At 38.4% G+C, this 21,565-nt stretch overlaps 1 protein-coding gene across 2 annotated transcripts in view; it reads right to left on the bottom strand.

The window, feature by feature from the left end:
- Positions 1-21,565, bottom strand: part of LOC111150414 (mediator complex subunit 14) — a 69,700-nt gene that overhangs the window by 26,739 nt on the left and 21,396 nt on the right. For both annotated transcript variants that reach the window (XM_022507836.1, XM_022507835.1), the window contains exons 11-16: positions 16,032-16,157; positions 14,053-14,131; positions 9,594-9,753; positions 5,890-6,084; positions 5,373-5,507; positions 3,022-3,098 (exon numbers count right to left, since the gene is read on the bottom strand). In XM_022507836.1, coding sequence (XP_022363544.1) covers positions 3,022-3,098; positions 5,373-5,507; positions 5,890-6,084; positions 9,594-9,753; positions 14,053-14,131; positions 16,032-16,157 — 772 coding nt within the window. The remainder of the gene's footprint in view (positions 1-3,021; positions 3,099-5,372; positions 5,508-5,889; positions 6,085-9,593; positions 9,754-14,052; positions 14,132-16,031; positions 16,158-21,565) is intronic.

Below are 21,565 nucleotides of genomic sequence, written 5' to 3' on the forward strand. Positions count from 1 at the left end.
CGCAGTGCATGAGTGGGGAGATCACTAAATGCGCTAGTTCAATAAATGCAATTGTGCCCACAAGGAAAATGAAGTGTTGTATAAAGGTTGCACATGCAAATGCAGAAGGACTGAGTCACATAACTGATAGAAGCTGAGTCACAAACCGTGCAAAAATGAACTGTGCCTATGCATTATTTGCATAAACTACACAAGGCAAAGAAACACAATGGACAAGATGAAAAAGCCTTGTGGGTGTGGCTAGCAGACCAGCGCCACTGGCCCAGTAGTGTTAGTTCAGGAGAAGGTGGGAAGTTTGCTCAAGAGCTCAAATGGAGGCACTGTGACCATGCTGCTCTCGAGACCTGAGTCCTTTGTGCTGCTGGATCAAGGCTCTTGGGAATCTACACAAGGTAACAGGCCCATGGACAATATACCAGTCTAAGGCATTTACCATGAAACTTTCACAGATACTTCAAGGAGGCCTGCTCAACAGAGACTCAAAAAGATAAGTTGAACAAGAACAGAACATATTTTTATCAAAGACTAGAAAACTGTACTCAATTTTAAAGCTTTGATGTATCAACTCATACTCCCATGTAGTATTAATATGTCTAGGAATAAAGGCTTAAGACTTTTTAAAAAAGATTTTATTTATTTGACAGACAGCGAGAGAGGGAACACAAGCAGGGAGAGTGGGAGAGGGAGAAGCAGGCTTCCCGCTGAGCAGGGAACCTGATGGGGGGCTTGATCCCAGGACCCTGGGATCATGACCTGAGTCAAAGGCAGATGCTTAATGACTGAGCCACCCAGGTGCCCCAAGACTTAAGACTTTCTAAACATTAAATGTATGAGAGCAATTATATATTAGACCTATGTCAGATTTTTATTTAGTAAAATTGTGTTTAGACATTTATTGTTTATGGTTTCCTTCTTCATTTCTACATCCTATCCCTATAATCCTCATAATGGAGGTTATTAGACAAATTATCTTTAATTTATCCATTTCTCTACATTTTTTTCCATTTAAGTTTTAAATAAAGAAAATAATAGCCAGGATATAATAAAGTCTTTTCAAAAATTATTATTAAATGAAGCTTAAAAAATAGGGAATGCTTCCTTCCTAGGTAGGACTATATTATGGGTTCTCTTGGATTCAGGAAGGAAGGGGACTGAAATTTCTTCATAAAAATGCTGAGAACAAGATATTTTAAGATTCCTGCAAAACATGAAAAATATAACTAAGAGAACAGAACACAAATGTTAACACTATTTATCTGCAGTTGCCAAGAAGAGTGAAAAGATAAAAAAACAAAAAACCCCAAACCCCTGTACTTCTTCACACAGAAGTAATTAAAAACCAGAAGCCATTAAAAGTATCACATTGGCCTAGTGATTTCCATTACAAGGCCAGCTCTCTCTCCCGAGAACTTTTTGTAGAGATGGTGTTCAGACAGCCAGGAAGGGAAGCTATCCTAGTTCTTCAACTGTCTCAAGTGAGCACCCTGACACATGGGTGGAGTATGTGCTGTCCGCTAGCTCTTCCCATCTGCCCCGCATCTGAAACCAACTGATTCCCAAGTAACAAAAATGAAAGCTCCACTGGCGGAGCTGCCATGTCTTGGTAGTCAGAGGAATCCCATAAAAAACTGCTTCTGTGATTTATATTATTAAGCAACATCTAAGAAACAATACAAATGCCCACTCTACCCCACCCCCATAGAACTGTTTTCTGCACCAGAAAGGTTGATCTTGTAAATGGGAGGTTAATTTTCCAAGTCCATCCTGGTCACCTTCCATAGCACATGCACCATGTTGGCTTTCCTTCTAAGCATCCTTTGGCCCCTGGTCCTCGATCCATTTAGAGCCAAGCCCTCTGCCCATCTCCCTCTGTATACTCTTTTCCTGGCAATCTATTTAACATCCCAGCTCAATTTCTACCACCTTGGCGATGACTCATTTACTCCTCCTGGCCAGCCCTGTCGCCAGAGCTTGAGATCCAGCCCTGCCTGGCCAAAAGGATATATAAGCACCTCAAACCTAGCAAAGCCCCTTCAAACTCACATCTTTGGTGTCCCTTATCTCAGAAAACACTACAATCTCCTATCACATGCCCAAGATAAAACCAATAGGCACCTGTGCCATCTTCTCCTCTTTCCTTCATCATCAATCTCCTCACTAACCCTTGAATATTCCATCCCCTAAGTCCTTGTGGAACTTTCCCAGGTCTAAGCTACCAACAACTCTGGTGTGAACCACTTTAGCAATCGGTTTCACCACTCAGTCCTGGTCCCTTCCAACTGATTCTCAATATGGCTTCTAGGACGAGCTCTCAAAAACACCTAGCCAATGATGTCAGTTTCTGCTTCGAATCGTCTGATGGCTTCGTACCGCCATTAGGATCAAGTCCACATTCCTTAAGGACACTTACAAAGCCTTCTAGGATCTGACCCCTTCCCGCTTACAGCTCAGCTCCAGAGTCATCTCTCTCAACTTGCACCACTCTGACCTCCTTTCAGTTCCAGGGTACAGAGCTCTCTCTGAGAAAGAAGAGAAAAACTGCCACCACCTTAGCAGTTATCCCTTCTGGTCAGTACTGCCCACTCCACCCCCGCCCCTCCCCCAAATCTCCCTTTCCTCTGGCTAATTCTCACCTCTCCCTCAGTCCAAATACAACTGGTACTTCCTCAGGGATACCCTTTCTGGCTTCCGAACTAGCTCAGATCCTCCTACTACATGAATCCAGACCATCCTGAAGGGCCCTAGCAGAATTCAAGCTTGATACACAGTCACACTGAGTAAAGAGCCATTAAATGAATGAAAAGGAATGCAGAGGAAAGACATCCTAAGATACCAAGTGGTGCTGGATCCCCACTCAGCAGGTGAAAAGGAAGCCTCCCCCAGATGATAGTAATTCTGTGCAGAAATCCGTGACATCCACAGGTGCCAAACTCTGCTTTATGCTGTTTCATGGGAGAGAAACAGCTCTAGCACTGTGGCTGTAATGTGCGACCTCAAGGGAGACACAGGATGGGGACTTACTTCAGTAAGCGAATTGCGTGGCTAAAGCCATCACCTTCCATTTGCACTCCTTGATGGGGAATCTCCAGATTGGACAACTGGTAAGAGAAAAAGCAGGTAGATCAGACCAGCAACTTTACAAAGGAAACTACCTTTTCTAAGTATTAGTGTCTGTTTCGTGGCACCCATTCTAGGGCCACTCTGTTCCAAAGTTAGAACCTATCAGACAGGCACACTGTCCTCCATCACCTGATTTCCTCTGATTTCCTGGGCAACTATATTAAGTGCTGTGAAACCCAAAGATGACCCAGAGCCTCTAGTTAAAAAAAAAAACAAACAAAAAAAACAACCTCTGGGGGGCCAATCTTCAGAATTTTGGAGACTAAGAGAATCAATCCTAGTGATTCTGAATGATGCAACTGTAAAATAAGACTGGTTTTCTTATGTCTTTCTTCATTACATCTGTTCAAAACAAAGTCTGAGTCACAGTCACATCCCACTTTTAATCACAAACAATAGTTTTTAGTGTATAACTTTTCTGGAATACATTTTTAAAAAAGATTTTATATATTTATTTGAGAAAAAGAGACAGAGAGTGAGAGAGAGAACACACAAGCAGGGGGGAGGGAGAAGAGGTTCCTGGCTGAGTGGGGAGCCCGACATGGGGCTCGATCCCAGAACCCTGGGACCACAACCTGAGCTGAAGGCAGACACTCTGACTGAGCCACTTAGATGCTCCTCTGGAATACATTTTTATTTTTAACAATTAAAATACTTCCTGTGTGAAACCCAAGAAGAAAAGATTTCCAATTTATGCATTTACCCAATGAGATAGCTTTCCCAACTGGAGGATTCAGAAAGTGAGTTAAAAAGATGAATGCAGGGGTATCTGGGTGGCTAGGGATTAAGCATCTGACATTCATCAAGCTCACAATTCTAGGAGCTAGGACATCAAGGACCTGAGTATCTATTTGAGATGCCTGTTTCTGGGCCTCAATTTATGTGGGCTGCTCCTGTTCTTCATAGTTTTACTCTGGCTTCAGACCCTGAAACCCTACAAAACAGGGGTCAGCATACAATAATAGCTCATGGGCCAAATTCGGCCCAATGATGTTTTTGTAAATGAAGTGTTACTGAAACATAGCTGCACTCATCTGTTTAAACATCAACTGTGGCTGAGTCACACTACAAAAGCAGATCTGAGTAGCTATAAGAGACCATATGACCTACAACGCCTAAAATATTTACTGTCTGGCCCTTTGCAGAAAAAGTTTGGTGATTTCTGCTCTAATGCATGAAAGTATTCAACAAGTCTTCCCAAGACTATCATCATCAGTTTCACTAAAATAATTCACACAGTCCCAGGTCTCTTCTTTTACTTTTTTTTTTAACCTCAGTTTTATTTATAAACATTAAAAAAATTTTTTTTATTTTATTGTGGCAAAGTCACCATTTCATTCCCAATAATTTAAAAAGGGGAAGAGTCTTACAAAAAGTAAAACTTTAAAACAGAGGGAAATAATTAAGGTTTTGGTGTATCCCTTTAAAGGGATGGCAATCCTTGGCCAAAGTCCTTTTTGGAAATATAAAAATGCAAGTTCTGTTAATGCCCTTTACTCTCAAGTTTAGGGATCATGCTGGATACCACAGCTGTGTATTCTTGAAAGACACTAATTCTAAGTCTATTCCTTAGTCCATGTGACAAGAGTGAAAATCAAGTTTAATATTCTTTCTGACCTGTTTCTCAGAAAGGAACCTGGTTTTATTAGTGTGTAAGCAATATGTATGGCTTTACCAACTCAAAAATAAGACACACCTTTATCAACTAACCACCTCTAAGAGATAATGTTCCTACTAAGAGGTATGCTAGTAAGATGTTAATATTCAAAAATTATCTTTTTTGTAAATTGGGAAGAATTTACTTTCCATTTCCATAAAGAGCAGAATGCTCACAATTTGGAATCAGAAAGATGAAATAATGTAAGTCATGTTCTGGGGTGCCTGGGTGGCTCAGTGGGTTAAAGCCTCTGCCTTCAGCTTGGGTCATGATCCCAGGGTCCTGGGATTGAGCCCCGCATCGGGCTCTCTGCTTAGCAGGTAGCCTGCTTCTTCCTCTCTCTCTCTCTCTCTGCCTGCCTCTCTGCCTACTTGTGATCTCTGTCTCTCAAATAAATAAACAAAATTAAAAAAAAAAGATTTAAGTCATGTTCTACAGGTATACCATGAGATGCTATGATTTCAATCCCAACCCTTCCAAAATAACCAAGATCACAGCCATTCTGGGTCTCCTAATGGAATCCATGTAGCTTTAGCAAGGAATTTTATAAATTACTCTTTTATACAGAATAGTCAAAACTGTTTCAAAAAATTACCTCCAACCGAAGTCCTACGAATGGCATATTTGTATCACACATAGCAACAAAGTGAGCTAGAACTTTATTGAAGGCACACATTTCTCCTGATCGTTTGGTTTTCTTGGGTTCTACTGGACATGGATCATCAGACAACTATAATTTAAGTAAAGAACACAAGTGGGTACAAAAGTACAGGTGATGCAATTAGTTAAGGCAGTTAAACTACTATAGCTCAAGGTTAACCAAAACAAATGTTATGCATTCAACAAATATTTATTGAGCAAATATTTCAACCTAGATACTGGAAACTTATGTAAATATTTTGTATTCAGCAACCTTGTGGAAATGGTGTATAATAAATTATTAATTAAAAGAGAGGCATTTTCAAGAAAATGTAAAAAATTGTTACTTAAACCTTATTGCCCTCCAGTCTCTTATAAACCAGATCTAATTCTTTCTCAGGTTAAAAATGGTTAAAGAACACGACAGAGTTAATACACATAAATCCTGTGCTCACTTCTGTATGTGATCCTACCTTGCGCTTGGGACCGGTCCTAGGCTGTTTGCCAGGTTTGGTGCGAAAAACCAACTCCTGGATGTTTTCCTTGAACTGCTGCAGCAGGAGCGCCATGACAGGGGTGTCCTCACGTTCTGCAGCATTCACAGACATGAAGTAGTACTTGTACGACAGCTGTGTGGGTTTATTGGGAACTTCCAACATCTCCACAACCTAAGAAGGCCCCAGTCAGAAATGAGACTCAGAGAAATAATTAATGAGTGTTGCATATTTTCCTCCTTATAGCACATAGGGTTCAGGTTTGTACATCTAACATAGATGGTCTTTCTTCTTTAAACAAGGACCAATCAATCATGAGTCTCAACAAAAAAAGCATTCCTGTTAAATATATACTTTGTTCTCTAAAAAACAGATCAGCCTAATGAATAAAAGCAAAAACCGCCATAAACTATACCAAATCGGACATTTAGACTATGACAGCATTAAGTGTTCTAGATATTCATACCTTAGCTTAAAACACTGCATGCCTAAGTCCAGCATATCTACTAGATTTTCTAGAATGGTATCTATTTCAAATTGCGCTATTTCCCTTAACCGTTAAAACATCCTAGGGGGCACCTGGCTGGCTCAGTCGGTGGAGCACGTGACTCGATCTAGTGGTTATGAGTTCAAGCTCCACATTGGGTATAGAGATAACTCAAAAATAAAATCTTAAAAATAAAACCTCCTAAGAATTCCACTGTGAGAGCAGAGAAGAATGACAACGAACTCTCACAACTGGAAGCATATAAAAATAAACGCTGACAGATAGGTCACTGTGAGGATAGTGACACCACTACCACCAACAGCCGACGGCGTTACAGAGAGTACTACACAGCGCATACTGTGCCAAGCACCGAACAGATGTTAACACGTTCAGCCCTCCTAATAACTCTGTAAAGAAGGGATTATTGCCTTCAGTTTTCTGATGAAGAAACTGAGGCATGAAATACTTGGGTTACTTGCCCAAGGTCTCAAGAGCTCAGAAGTGATGGAGTCATGCTTTGATTCCAGTTGGCTCCAGAGACCTTGCTCTTACCCACTCTACCAGCTTACTCTTCAAGTTCTACCTAAAATTTAAGAAAAGTCCCCTAAATATGCCATTGGACTATTGCTCTGACAAACATACGCTTTCCTGTCTCTCTTCCTGCCTCCCTTCTCTCCCTCACCCCACCCCATCTCTTCAGGAAATTCTTAAGCTAACACCTAACATAACACTGACACACCTGAGGAAATGGAAGAATTAAAAGAAAAACGGATGCTTCACTAGAGAAGATAGATAGCAAAAAAAAAAAATACATGAAAAGATATTCAGTATCAGTCATTAGGGCAGCATAAATTAAGACTACAATAAAATACCACTATACCTCTATCAGAATGGCTAAAATTTACTTATTTTTTAAAGATTTCCTTTTTTAAGTAATCTCTACACCCCCGAGATTAAAAGTTGCATGCTCCACCTACTGAGCCAGCCAGGTACCCCCAGAATGGCTAAAACTTTAAAGTTCTAATACCAAGTGCTGGCAAGAATGCAGAACATCTCGAACTCTCTTGCACTGCCATCAGTAATGCAAAATGGCCCAGCCATTTTGGCAAAAAGCTTGGCTATTTTTTATAAAGCTAAACATACACTGATATTATAAACTAACCCAACAATTCTTCTCCTGGTTACTTACCCCAAAAAAGTGAAAACCTAGGTTCACTTAGAAAAACAAACAAACAAATAAACAACACCTATATGCAAACGCTTACAGCAGCTTTATTCATAATTGCCCCAAATTGGAAATAACCCTAACACCAGAGACTGGTTAAACAAACCATAGTATATCCTTACCATGACTACTACTCCAATTACTGGAATGAACTGTAATACACATCAGAATATGGAGGAAAATCAAAGGCATTATGCAAGTGAAAGAAACTAGACTGATGGGCAAACCTATCTAGACAGAAAACAGGTCAGTGGTCACCAACTGAGAGTGGGGGGAGGGTCTGATTATAGAGAAGCAGGCATGAGGGCATTTGGGGGGTGATGGATCTGTTCTGTGTTCTGCTGAGATGGGGATTACAATAGTATATGCATTTATTACAACTCAGACACAGTCTAAACATCCCTCCTATGTAAACTGTATCTTAATAAAGCTGACAAAAGTAAAATGGCAGACATTCAAAGGCAGCAAGCCTTCCCTCTGTTCTTCTTAATGTTAATGTCCACAGTAGCAGTTTTTCCCATTTCTATGAATGTAGCAACCGTGAGAAATAAAAAGGATGAAGACTAACACAGATTCAGTTTTGGTCTAAGCCACGTGAAACAAATTACTGCTTTATAATTAATCATTAGTCATTGAAACTAATGTCTGGTTTCTGTTGATACTAAATAACATCAGAAATAATAAAAATCATTTTGTCTGTGGCTGAGTATAAGGATCTTTGGGTGTTCATAGGTTTGATTATCATGCATGTATTCCCAATATCATTTTATATGTAGACCAGGGAGCTCACCAAGGATGAAGACAAAGAACTTCAACCAAGTTCTGGCTCACCAAGAACCAGACAAATCTGGTTCAACGTCTGGGGTTTTAAAATTCAGAAAAAAAGTGAAGTTTGTATCAATGACAAACGTATTGCTCTCTATAAACAATGCTAACCTAAAACATGCCAGGCTACACAGGGTACCTTTTTTTTTTTTTTTTAAGATAATATCTTTTAAAATTACAGCTCAAAACCTTAAAAAAATTCACTCCCAATACCTTCAGCCAACAATCCTGAATGAAGTTCTTCAAACATCTCAGATTCTTAGCCAAAAATATCTATGTGGTATACACAACTATTTCTATACTCAGGGAAATATATTTAGGGCGAGTTCATATTTCAAATTCTTGCAACTTTTAACCAATTCAAAGATCTCAAGGAAACTAACTAGAAAACACCTAGAGAGAGTGAAAAAAGAGTAAGAAAGGATCTTACTGTGCCCTGAAAGGTACAGGCAATCAATAAAAATGCAATGAGTAAAAATCAATATATGTATGCCTTCAATCAATTAAGGATGAGAATATAAAGCTACTTCAGCCAGCTGTATGTAAAAGGATGCATTATGGGGGCGCCTGGGTGGCTCAGTCGTTAAGCATCTATCTGCCTTTGGCTCAGGTCAGGATCCCAGGGTCCTGGGACCAAGCCCCACATCGGGCTCCCTGCTCGGTGGGAAGCCTGCTTCTCCCTCTCCCATTCCCTCTGCTCGTGTCCCCTCTCTTGCTGTATATATCTCTCTCTCAAATAAATAAATAAAAATCTTAAAAAAAAAAAAAAAAAGTAAAAGGATGCATTATGCAAGTTAACATTCAATTAAAACCAAGCAAGTTTATCTGACACCAAAACATCTCCACACCTTCAGAGTAGTTGCTTTCCTCCCACACATGGGAGATGCTTCATCCCAAGCAGAAACTAGGCCTCACTACATAAAAGACCTAAGGGTGAGGGACAGAGATATACTTTATATTCCCCAACCCTGCCTGATCATTTTAGCATTTCTTAGACATGATTTTCCTCTGTCCTTCATCTCTACCACCTAGGTTGAGAATCACTAAAGTTAAATATCCAATAAAAAATGTTTGCAGATTAGATTAAGTGAAAAATCATGTGAGATACTGACCCTGATCACCCAAATCTCCCCTTTGTATACTTACAATGTAGTACTGCGGAAGCCGGGTAAGTTTAATGAACAGCTTATTCTTAGAAAGGTTTCCAATAGGATGGGTTGAGTAATTGGACAGCTGCAATGTCTCACTGCTTATCGTAGGCAGATGTTTTATAGATTGTTTGCAACGCTGTTGTCCAAGCCAAAACCTTAATTGAAAGGAGATAATTCACATCACAAAATCATAGATTCTTCTGATTAACTGTGTGCAACTGATTTGTAAATTGATTACTGAAGACCACTAAAAAATAACAATCTGAAATTTAACTGAACTAGTAAAAAGACACATAACCATAATGATGAATCATTTCTCTAAGTTTTGCATTGGTATGTTAGTTCTAGTTTAAGGAGTTGAAACTCTGATGTGAATAACTGATTAGTCATAAGGTAGAATTAAACTAGTATTAAGCCTGGGACACTGAAGCAGTATATTAAAGAAAATGGCGGATTTCCTATGGTTTATTAAGACAGCAATAACCAACCTCAACATCTTTTATAAAATGCCAGAAGTATTTATAGAACAAAAGAGAACAAACAATAAATAGGTATACATGTACCTAATTGGGGCGCCTGGGTGGCTCAATGGGTTAAGCCTCTGCCTTCGGCTCAGGTCGTGATCTCAGGGTCCTGAGATCGAGCCCCGCATCTGGCTCTCTGCTCAGCAGGGAACCTGTTTCCCCCTCTCTCTCTGCCTGCCTCTCTGCCTACTTGTGATCTCTCTCTCTGTTAAATAAATAAATAAAATCTTTTTAAAAAATAAATCAATCAATGTACCTAATTTTTCTACTATCACTAGAGATCTTCGGTCCCCATTCTTCTTCTGTGTATGTGTAAAGTGACGGTTATGTATCTAGCAGGTGCCAGTATTAATGATCTTTTCTCCCTCCTCTCTCTCTTGGCTAAGCCACCAGATTTCAGTTTGATGCTTTTTATAGTACTCCTCTCACTTTTATTTGATTAGCTATCCTTGAGGCTAGACACTGTGTATGTATAAAAAAAATATATGGATAAAGTACTGTGCTAGTCCCATGCCTCAAAACCATGTCATAAAAGGGTTCACAAACCTCACTGGTTCACAATGAAATAACTACAGAAAGTAAGAATACGAATTTAGAAACTTTCCAGAGCAACATAACAATTACAACATCCATGCTCACGATCAGTAGGCTGGCCTTGCTGAACAAGGCACAGCCCAGTTCGGGTGCTGCTGTGCCTGTGCAGTGATCTGCATGTGGTAAAACTGTATACTAGTCACGTGCAATAAAACCATGTCATTGGGACGCCTGGGTGGCTCAGTTGGTTAAGCGGCTGCCTTCAGCTCAGGTCATGATCCCAGCGTCCTGGGATCGAGTCCCATATCGGGCTCCTTGCTCGGCAGGGAACCTGCTTCTCCCTCTGTCTCTGCCTGCCTCTCTACCTACTTGTGATCTCTCTCTCTCTCTCTCTCTGACAAATAAATAAATAAAATCTTTAAAAAAAAAAACCAAAAAACCATGTCATAACATACAAAATTTTAAGGGTAGTTTGTCAACTATTACCCAGAAATGTATAAAGTCCTGAAAGCATTTTTTTTTTCATGGAAAAACAAATTTATCTGTGACTTCACAGGATCAACTGCTACAACTGGCTACAAATGAAGAAATGAAGATAAATTCTGAAAATGCAACAATACTTGCTATGTTTTAGATAAAAGTTCAAAATGAATGTTCTGAACTTGCCAAAACTGCTTTCAAATCTCTACCTCCAGTCCCATTAACATGTGAGACTTTTTGAGACTGGGATCTCCATTATGTATGTTTTTAAAGAAAAACAGAAACAGTTAAGATATACATTATCTCCTGTGAGTAGCATCATCATCAACCCAATCTAGATTAGTTACAACAAGCAAGAAACAAGCTCATCTGTCACATTAAAAAATTCTAAATACAAGATAATATTAATAAAATATAAATTCTAAATACATATAAGTGTGCATTTATATAAATTATAAATACAAGATAATCTTTTCAAAGTGCATATGGAATAGCCATTAAGTTTTTGTTTGATTTCAGGGAACACAAAATCTGAACGTTAAGAGTGAATTTTCTGTATTAACTGCCTATATATACTTCCAATGAAAAACGTGTATACATTTCTTTATTTTTATACTGTTCATTCTGATTATGTTTACTGAGATATAATTTTGTCTGTTGGTTCTTACAATAAAAAATTGGGGCTTATATTTTACATGTTTTTTTCGTTTACTTTTTGTAGAATTTGTTTTCATTGCACAGTATAAGAAAAGTAATCACATGAACAGATGCTCAACATCATCAGTCATTAGAAAAATAGAAATGAAAACAATGCAATACCTTGTTATACTCACTGGGATGCTTATGGTCAAAAACAGTGACAACTGTTGGCAAGGATGCAGGGTAACGGAACCCCTCAAATACTGCTGATGAGATTTTAACAAGGCACAGCTACTCTGGAAACTAGTTTGGCAGTTTCTTTAAAAAGTTAAACATAAATTTACTGTGTGACTCAGCAATTCCATTCCTAGTGGAATGAAAATGTTATGTCCACACATAGACTGAAACATGAATATTCAGAACAGCATTATTCATAATAGCCAAAAACTGAAATAACCCAGGGGCGCCTGGGTGGCTCAACTGGTTAAGTGGGCGACTCTTGATTTCTGCTCAGGTCACGATCTCAGGATCATGAGGTCGATCCCCAAGTCAGGCTCCTGCTCAGTGAGGAGTATGCTTGAGATTCTCTCTCTCCCTCTGCCCCTCCCTCTGCTTGTGTGCAAGCTCTAAAATAAATAAATAAATCTTAAAAAAAAAAGTGAAACAACCCAAGTGTCCATCAATTTATGAATGGATAAACAAAATGTGGTACAAAGCCATATAATGGAATTATTATCCAGCCATATAAAGGAATTAAGCTTTGATACCTGCTACAAAATAGATAAACCTCAAACATTAAGTGAAAGAAGCAAGTCACAAAAGACCACATACTTTATGATTTCACTTATACAAAATGTCCAGAAGAAAAAATATCTGTAAGAAAAGAAAGTAGATTCATAGTTGCCTGGGGGTCAGGCCGGGAATGGGGGTTAACTATAAATGAACACCTTTTTGAGGTGATGAAAATGTTCCAAATGTTCTAAAACTGGACTGTGATTATGGCTGCAAAACTCAGTAAATTTACAAGTCATTGAATCATACACTTAAAATGGGTGAATTCTATGGTACAGAAATTATACTTCAATAAAGTCATCTCGAAAACATTAATGTCCCATGATAGATCAGCAAGCAACTGGGCATTAACTAAAGGTCGTTTGAGAAGCACTACTGTAAGTGATAACTAGGAGAACTTTCTTAGAAATTATGTGTTTAAGTACAGAGACACATTTGATAAGTTTAAGGCTTTGGGGACTTAGCTTTCTGGTTTTATATTTCTGCTAGCTAGGCTGCCACATAACCTTGAGTTACATAAGATGTGAGTTATTAAGCACTTAAGTATTTAAACCTTATTTGTTTAGCCAAATACACAAAAATATGCTAAATCACTAAAAATTTTGGAATGCGTTACCCAGAGTAATGATTCATTTTTCATATACAGTTAAACTAAGCAGCTATTCAAAAGGAGGCTCATAAAACATTATCTACTGGCATTAAAAATCCTATCTTGTTAATAAAATCATTACTTGATTACAGTGAAGTCTTCAAATATTTATACAACTCAAACTGGCAAAAGGAGAAGGGGTAAGGCTAGATCACAAAACCAACAGATTTCTCTGAATAGTCTAGCCCCCTGCCCCCCTTCTCCATTTGCCAGTTTCAGTTTTGATCTCTGAAACTTATTTTTATCCCATGGAATTCTGTTCTATTAATTTTAAAAGAGAGTTTGTTAGAGTTGCCATAATGGCACTTCTGTGTACCAGGATGGTAATGAAACTTCATAGAATTATCTCTAGCTGCATTTCCAATGTTCTTTAGTTTAACAGTATGAAGCATTCAAAGGATTTTGAGACAGTATTGAATGACAGTATCAGAGAAGCAGAAACAAATATTCTGGAAGTGTCAGCTTCTAGATTCATACCATGAAGATTATCTTGGGTAAGAATAAGTAAGACTCTATTGCAGAGAACACTAGATTCAATAAAATTCACTGTGTAAGTGATTTGTATAGTGCTTTTACAGAAAGAAATGTGGCAAAGAATGAAAAGTAGAGTGTCATGCCCTTCATACCTGTATTTGCTCTGGAGGGGAACTAGATGTAAAACGCTGCCACCTTGGCCCTATTCCAAGAGAATTTCAATTCCAAGTACCAAAAGGTGCTCAAGTTTCATGACATAAACATTAAGGACAGTGACTGATCAAGAGTAATGATGGAGAAGAAAATACACCATGTCAAAATAACTTTCCATTTTTAGTCTTGAGCTAAATAAATAAGCTTACTTCAGTTGCTGAATCCAAGGGATAATTCGTTTCATATCATCGTTCACAGACTTTTCCATGTCATCCAGCGTGGCCTGGTCTATAGAAAAAAGCACTTCATTAATTCACCGATTACATGAGGCATAAAATATTTAGGTAGCCCAAAACTTACATGAAAATTATTGTTTTAGGCAAAAGTAATGTTATTTTTGAGTCAGAGAAAAACTAAACTGAGCACATCATTAGGCATAAATTTTAACCTAATTTGTTAACCCTCTTTAACATTTAAACAGAGATATAGATAAAGACAACTAATTAATAGCAAATGTACACTAGCAGGAAGAACAAATAACAAACATATGAATTAATTCCTTGCCTACATTTTAATACCCAAAACTCTTCGTGTAATTACTATTTTTCATTTACATGTATTTCAAATTCCTAGTATTTCATAGTTTAGTAATACTATGCAAAAACTAAAAAATGCAAAACCTAAAAAACTACATTAACATGTTTACTTATTAAACACAAATGATTTCTGGCATAAGCAAGAGCTGTTGGCTTAAGGTCAGCTTGCTAAATGTCACTTAGAATTTTTAAGGACACCAAAAAATGTTATAATAACATGTTGCACAAAAAGCAAAACATAAAATGATTTTAACCAAAGAAAAATATATAGAGAAAATAAGAAGAGCAAGCATTACAATGGAAATCTGTTATGTTGAAGCCCTAAACTCCTAACGTGATGGTTTTCAGAGGTGGGGCCTTTGGGAGATAATTAGGTTTAGATGAGGTCACAAGGGTAGGACCAAGGTCATAATGTGATTGGTGTCTTAATAAGAAGAGACACCGGAGAGCTTGCTTGCTCTCCCTTCTGCTATGTGATGACAGAGAGAAGGCCTACATCTCAAAGCCAGGAACAGAGCCCCCACCAGAACCCAACCATGCTGGCAACCTGATCGTAGACTCCCACTCTCCCAAAACTGACAAATAAATTTCTATTGTTTCAGCAACCCTCTCTGTGGTTCTTTGTTATGGTAGCCTGAACTGAGCCAAGCATATATCCCCTAAAGCAAGAATGACTGCTAAGAGGTAACTATTTTGTTTCTTTCATTTTTACATGTTCATCTTCCTTATTTATGAATATGTATTATGTCAATAGTCAAGAAAACAGTTAAATAAAAATTTTTTTAAAGAATGAACAATCACGTTGTGCTTTGGGCCACAGTTAAAAAGGTAATTCCTAAGTATGCCACTTATCATTTGGCCAACATAAATGCAATGTGATTCAAAGTAATGAGACCAGCTTTCCATGAACAATTCATAGACAAATTTATCTTTATACAGTATAACGAGAAAACCTTTTACTTTTATCAATCTAGCTTAATATTAATTTCAAGCAGTAAATGTGCTAATATGTGCAAGAACATTGTTCCATTAGCAATACAAAAACACTAAGTGCCAAGTGGTTTATCATTTCAGAACACCAACTTGGTAATAGATGATGTTAGAAATCCAACATTAGTGTCTACTGTGTTTAGGCCAGAAAAAACCAAAAACAAACAAACAAACAAAAAAAACGCTCTTCTCCAGGATTCTGGACCCTAGGTCAACATCTAGATGTTTTACACCGTCATAAATTTGTTCATCAGCCATGAGTGACAACAGAATCCCCTGTAGTTGGTTCCATGTCACCCAACTATTAGTGGTAATATTGTTAATCTAAAAAACATCAGCCATCAACATTACTACTTTTACAAAAGAGAAACAACATGAATGCACTTCATATTGGGAGATTTAATTTTTGATACAAGAAAATCCAAAGTAGACTTATAATTGGCCTCTCAAGGAACAGACGTCAGCCAGAGTTATTCCTTCCATATCTACTTTCTGCACTGCTAATACCACCCCTTCCAATACCTAATGGCAAAAAAATTTTAGTTTGCTTTTATTAAAACATTCTTCTTCACACTGAGTGACTGTATCATTGAATAACTTACCAAGTCCATAGAGCATCAACTGAAACATTCCAGAATGCAAGTCTACAAAAATGTGTAGACACTCTGAATTACCGCAGGGCTCCAGGATGGGAACAACAAGAGCTGGAAGTGCAGTCTCTATGGAAGCTGAACGGTTAGAATGAAAAAATCATATTTCTATCTGAATATTTTCCAGAAAAAATTATTTCTCAGTGAGTAGAAACAATGAACTATCAAACAATCCTGAATGTTAGAGGAAAAACATGATTTTGCAAAACTGGAATAGTACTATTACGTCAATTAGTAGCTCAAAAGGGAAGAATGTATTCCTCGAGGTGCCTTGAAATAAACATACCCCTCTCAGATACTACAGCACAAAAAAAAAAAAAAAATCCCAAGATTCCTTTAAAAAGGTTAAAAAGAGCTAGTGAAAACATAACTTCATCAGTGAGCTGAGTTCTAGTTTTACTTTCATTCAGTAATTACTAAGTAGTTCGTTTTTAAGGATTTTTTTGATACAGTGAGAAGAAAATTGGTAAACAGAATAAATTTCATCTATGGCCTCAATATTTTCAATGCCATTCTTCATTAACAGAGGTTTTCTGGCAATTAGGGCCCATGTGTTTAAAAACAAAAAAACACCTGAGCTTGAAAACTGTTAAGCATTACTGCTTATATAGGAAAAAAATTTTTCCAGTTATTTATGTAACCTCATTTTCAAGTCACAGATGAAATAAGAACATAAGCAACTGTTAAACACCAGTTCCCAAAGCTGCCAATATACTTGTTCTAGAGCTTCGTAGTTATTTCCACCAGGTCCAATTAACTCTTCCCTTAGTCCCACAAGCTGGCAAAACAAAATCCAGTAAAGGAACAAAGCCTTGAAAGCACAGAGCTACTTAGACTGAGGAGTTATAAAAGGAATATGCTCTTCTAGTTACCACATTCCTCTAATGCTACAGCACAGAAGAAAAGGCAGGCAGTGAGGTGAGTGGTAATGTAGGCCCAGCCTTTCACCAGGTGACTTCTCTGTGCTACTTTGTTAAACAAGAACAATAACATCTTCCTGTCCATGGCATGGGTCCTTAGGAGGAAGAAATGACAAGTTTGTGATGGTGCTTTAAAAAACAAAGTGCTCAACAATGTACATTATCTGTAGTCCTTTAAGAAGCAAAGCAACAAATCAAAAGCTCGTATTAGGAATTTGCACAATAATTAAAATGGGTGAAGTTATCATTGGTGCTTTCTATACAAAGAAATTATCAAACAATAAAGCCAAAAATTAGCAGGAGACATATTTAAATCAGAAAATAAATTGCTTTTAAGTAGATCTACTATATATTTGTAAAGAAATGTTTAACACACAGAGCCAGCAGAGCTGTCACCTAAAACAAACACAAAAGAAAAGGTACAAATTTCTTTTACAATATTTTGTAATTCAGAGCAGTGTGAGAACTTAGTTCAAATTACGTTTGGCTGAATTTACTGTTAATATAATAAAGAGTGCTTATAGATCTGAAGCAGGGTTGCTGATTTTTTTTTTTTTAAGATTTTATTTATTCATTTGACAGACAAAGATCACAAGTAGGCAGAGAGGCAGGCAGAGAGAGAGGGAGGAAGCAGGCTCCCTGCCGAGCAGAGAGCCCGATGCGGGGCTCGATCCCAGGACCCTGAGACCATGACCTGAGCCGAAGGCAGAGGCTTAACCCACTGAGCCACCCAGGCGCCCCAGGGTTGCTGATTTTTAACACATATCTGTACTGTTATAATTCCTAATGGATTAGAAACGTATCCTTTAAAGCAAAAAACCAGTTTTGTTTTATTTCTGTGCGTGGTTCACAGCTTCCGAACTGCCCTTGATATCCTGATTCTGGCGCTGACACACTGCAACACAAGGGAGACTCCCCTGGCTCTCAAGAGACAGGAATGCTGCAAATGGGGCCACCTAGCAAGTGACCTTACATACCTTGCACTGCCTTTTTTGACCTCTCCAAAGTTCTGCCTGCTCTCCCTTGAGACATTCCCCCCTACAACACGCGACCACACACTGCCATCTAGACTGTCCCAAACCTGCTGTCTATACATTCCCCCAGCCCTCCCTTGAAATGCTCCCTTGTCCAAACTACTCAATTCCCTGGCTTATTCCAGTGAAGAGTGGGAAGAAAAGCCAGGTGATTAAGGGTGATTGCACTAAAAGATTCCAAGAACAGTCCTTGGTCCCAGTAAAGGATGTGACTAAAGCATGTTTTCCGATCATGAAAGGGATCAAGTAAGACTGCATGAAGAACACAAATGCATGAACACAAATTTAAAAACAAGTTAAAGCATATGTCGTAAAATGGTGGGTCAGCAGGCCCTTTCCTGTAGCAGTCCTCATTTCTGATTCAAGCAGGTCTGAGGAGCCCAAGCCCACAAGCAAGCACCTACCTCTCCTCTGAAACACAGTACAGCCTCCAAAGCACTGCTCTCTCACACCCGGGACTCTCTACGGATGTGTAGAACATGCAAACCACTGCTGGAGCACACTCCCACCAGTCAGAGATCTAGGAAGAGCCTGGACTAACATCCTTGAGTTACAGAAGAGAATGGGGCCCAAAGAGTGCTACTTGTTCGAGAGCATGCAGTTCAACTCAGACCTCTGGCCACCCAACCAATGAAATCTCTACAAAAAGGCACTGAAGAAAAATCTTTGCACCTTATATTAACAAGACACAAAACTATTTTTACATAAATACTTGGTTAGTCTATTTTTCAAAGTAATTTCAATATCCCCTGGGCAATCACACTGAGTTTTTTACTTACTACTACTACTACTACTAAGCCTTGTTTATGGCGGACACTAAAGTAAACCAGAGCCCATCAAAAGATCACAAAAAGGTTGTAGCAAATATTAACAAATAAAAAAAAAAGGTCACAAACCTTGATTCCTTGATTTTCTGCAATCCCAACAAATGAATTTTAGAATTTTACTATTTTAAAAAGTTAGAAGTAAGAAAAAAATAAGATTGCAGGGGCACCTGGGTGGCTCAGTGGGTTAAGCCTCTGCCTTTGGCTCAGGTCGTGATCTCAGGGTCCTGGGATTGAGCCCTGCATCGGGCTCTCTGCTCAGCAGGGAGCCTGCTCCCCCCCCACCTCTGCCTGCCTCTCTGCCTACCTGTGATCTCTGTCAAATAAATAAATAAAATCTTAAAAAAAAAATAAGATTGCAAAAATCCCGAGAAGTCTTTACGAGGGTGCCAAGACAAATGCAAAAACTGGTTTTTTCAACAAATGTCACTGGAACAACTACATATCCCCAAACAAAAGAGAAGAAGAGGTGGACCCCTACCTCACACCACATGCAAACGTAAACTCAAAAAGTAATCTGAATGTAAGAGCTAAAACTATGAAATAGAAGACAGATGAAAAGATGTGCAAGAATCATTGGGCAAAAGCAAATCAAAAACCACAGTGATACACCAGTTCACACCCACCAGGATGGCTAGAAACCAAAAGACAGTAACCTGTGCTGGTAAGTATGCAAAGAAACTGGAAGCCTCACAACACACTACTGGTGATGGGATTATAAGGTGGTATTAAATTTGTAAAAAAGGTAAAACAGAGAGTTACCATATGACCCAGCCCTTCCACTACTAGATATATGGCCAAGAGAAATGAAAACAGGTCCACACAAAAACCTGTGCAAGAATGTTCAAAGCAGTGTTATTCATCATAGGAAAAAAAAAAAGTGGAAGTGATGTGGGAAATAAAGGCAGAAGGAAATGCAGATAAAATTAAACGTCCTTATAACCTGCAGCCCACTGACAAATATTTGAGGCAGGCAGAGTAGAACTTTCCTCCAGGAAGCCCCCCACTATCATCTTAATGTTAAAGCCTTGCTACAGGGAAAAACCTCAGTTTGACAATAGCAAGGCCTCAGGTTTTCCCAGTCTTCTTTTAGCATATGAACATCCTTTTACATACCTTGCACTGCCTTTTTTGACCTCTCCAAAGTTCTGCCTACTCTCCCTTGAGACATTCCCCCCCACAACACGTGACCACACACTTCAAAGTCTTTGGTAACCTGAAACTTTAAAGTTTTGCTTGGGTGAGTGAGACTGAATTCACTGGACATCTAGATCTTTTCCAAATAGGAAAAAAGTGCTAAAGCACTGATTACTGGATGTCAGTTTGTGTTTTGACTTCTTAGTACAGAGAAACTAGGGATATTTGGGTCTGTCAGTAAACATGCTTTGTGCTTAATTGACTGCTGAATTTGCAAGCTAAAGAGTTTTGTTTTAACAGTTCACAATTTGTTACTACTTAGCTTTCACTGGAGACTAAGGTTTCTCAGAGTTAAAATTCTGCTAAATGTAATTAAGACTGATGCAACTAAGGGAAGTAACTCTGAATGAAAAAGTTGCAGGTTTGTTATAGGGATATCTTTGGAAAAGAATTTTACAGACGGTCAGGGCAGACTAAGATTAAAATGAAGGGATTTTTTTTCCTTTTGTATTTTTTTTTTTAAAGATTTTATTTATTCGACAGAGAGAAAGACAGTGAGAGAGGGAATACAAGCAGGGGGAGTGGGAGAAGCAGGTTTCCCATGGAGCAGGGAGCCTGATGTGGGATTTGATCCCGGGACCCTAAAATCATGACCTGAGCCAAAGGCAGATGCTTACCCAACTAAGCCACCAGGTGCCTGGGACTTTTTCTTTAAATATTTTATTTATTTTAGAGACAGAGGGAGCATGAGCAGGGGAGAGGAGCAGAGAGAGAAGCAGACTCCCTGCTGAGCAGGGAGCCCTGATGCTGGGCTCATCCCAGGACCCTGAGATCATGACCTAAGCCAAAGGCAGACGCTTAACCGAATGAGCCACCCAAGGCACCCCACTTTCGAGGTTTTTTAAAACAACTTTCCCAACATTTAAATAGGAAATAAAGTCTCTGACTCATTAGACCTTTTTATTTGGCATGTTAAGTTATTCTGGAAGTACTGTTAAATAATAATAGGCCTTAGGTTACATTTGGGTAAATGCTATAACCATTCTAGAGATGATATACAGTTCTAAAGTTTTAGTATGTTCTGGTATAAGGTCATTACTTAATATTCTGATTACTGAATTAGTATGTGTCACAGAAATAACCAGATTTCCTTGCCAGCTATGTTGTAACCTCTCATCAAACCTTAACCATGTCCATTTTGAGTCTTTTTAAATTTATAGTTATTGTTTTTATTCTCTTGCAGAACGTGTTTCATCTTCAAGGAGATTCATAAAAAGGGCTTTTGACAAATACATGTCTGTTAAATCTTTAAGATCATAAAAACTGAAATGGTTAAGAATTTCCAGAACTAACTAAACTGAGGATGATTATAGTTTATGACTCTTCTTTAAAACTTTGCTTGTTCTCTAGTAGTTGTACTTCTAGACTAAGTAAACTTTCTCTTATGATGTATATGATATGAAAAATAAGATAAAATATTCCTCTGAATAAAAAGAAGCCTTTAACTTTTCTCTCTACCTGAACCCTCTGGAACTCAAAAGGTCTCCGAAAGTATTCTCTCTTCCTTGGCA

The sequence above is a fragment of the Enhydra lutris genome, unplaced genomic scaffold (genome assembly GCF_002288905.1).
Source record: "Enhydra lutris kenyoni isolate GAN:26980312 unplaced genomic scaffold, ASM228890v2 scaffoldscaffold23, whole genome shotgun sequence".
NCBI classification, from domain to species: domain Eukaryota; kingdom Metazoa; phylum Chordata; class Mammalia; order Carnivora; family Mustelidae; genus Enhydra; species Enhydra lutris.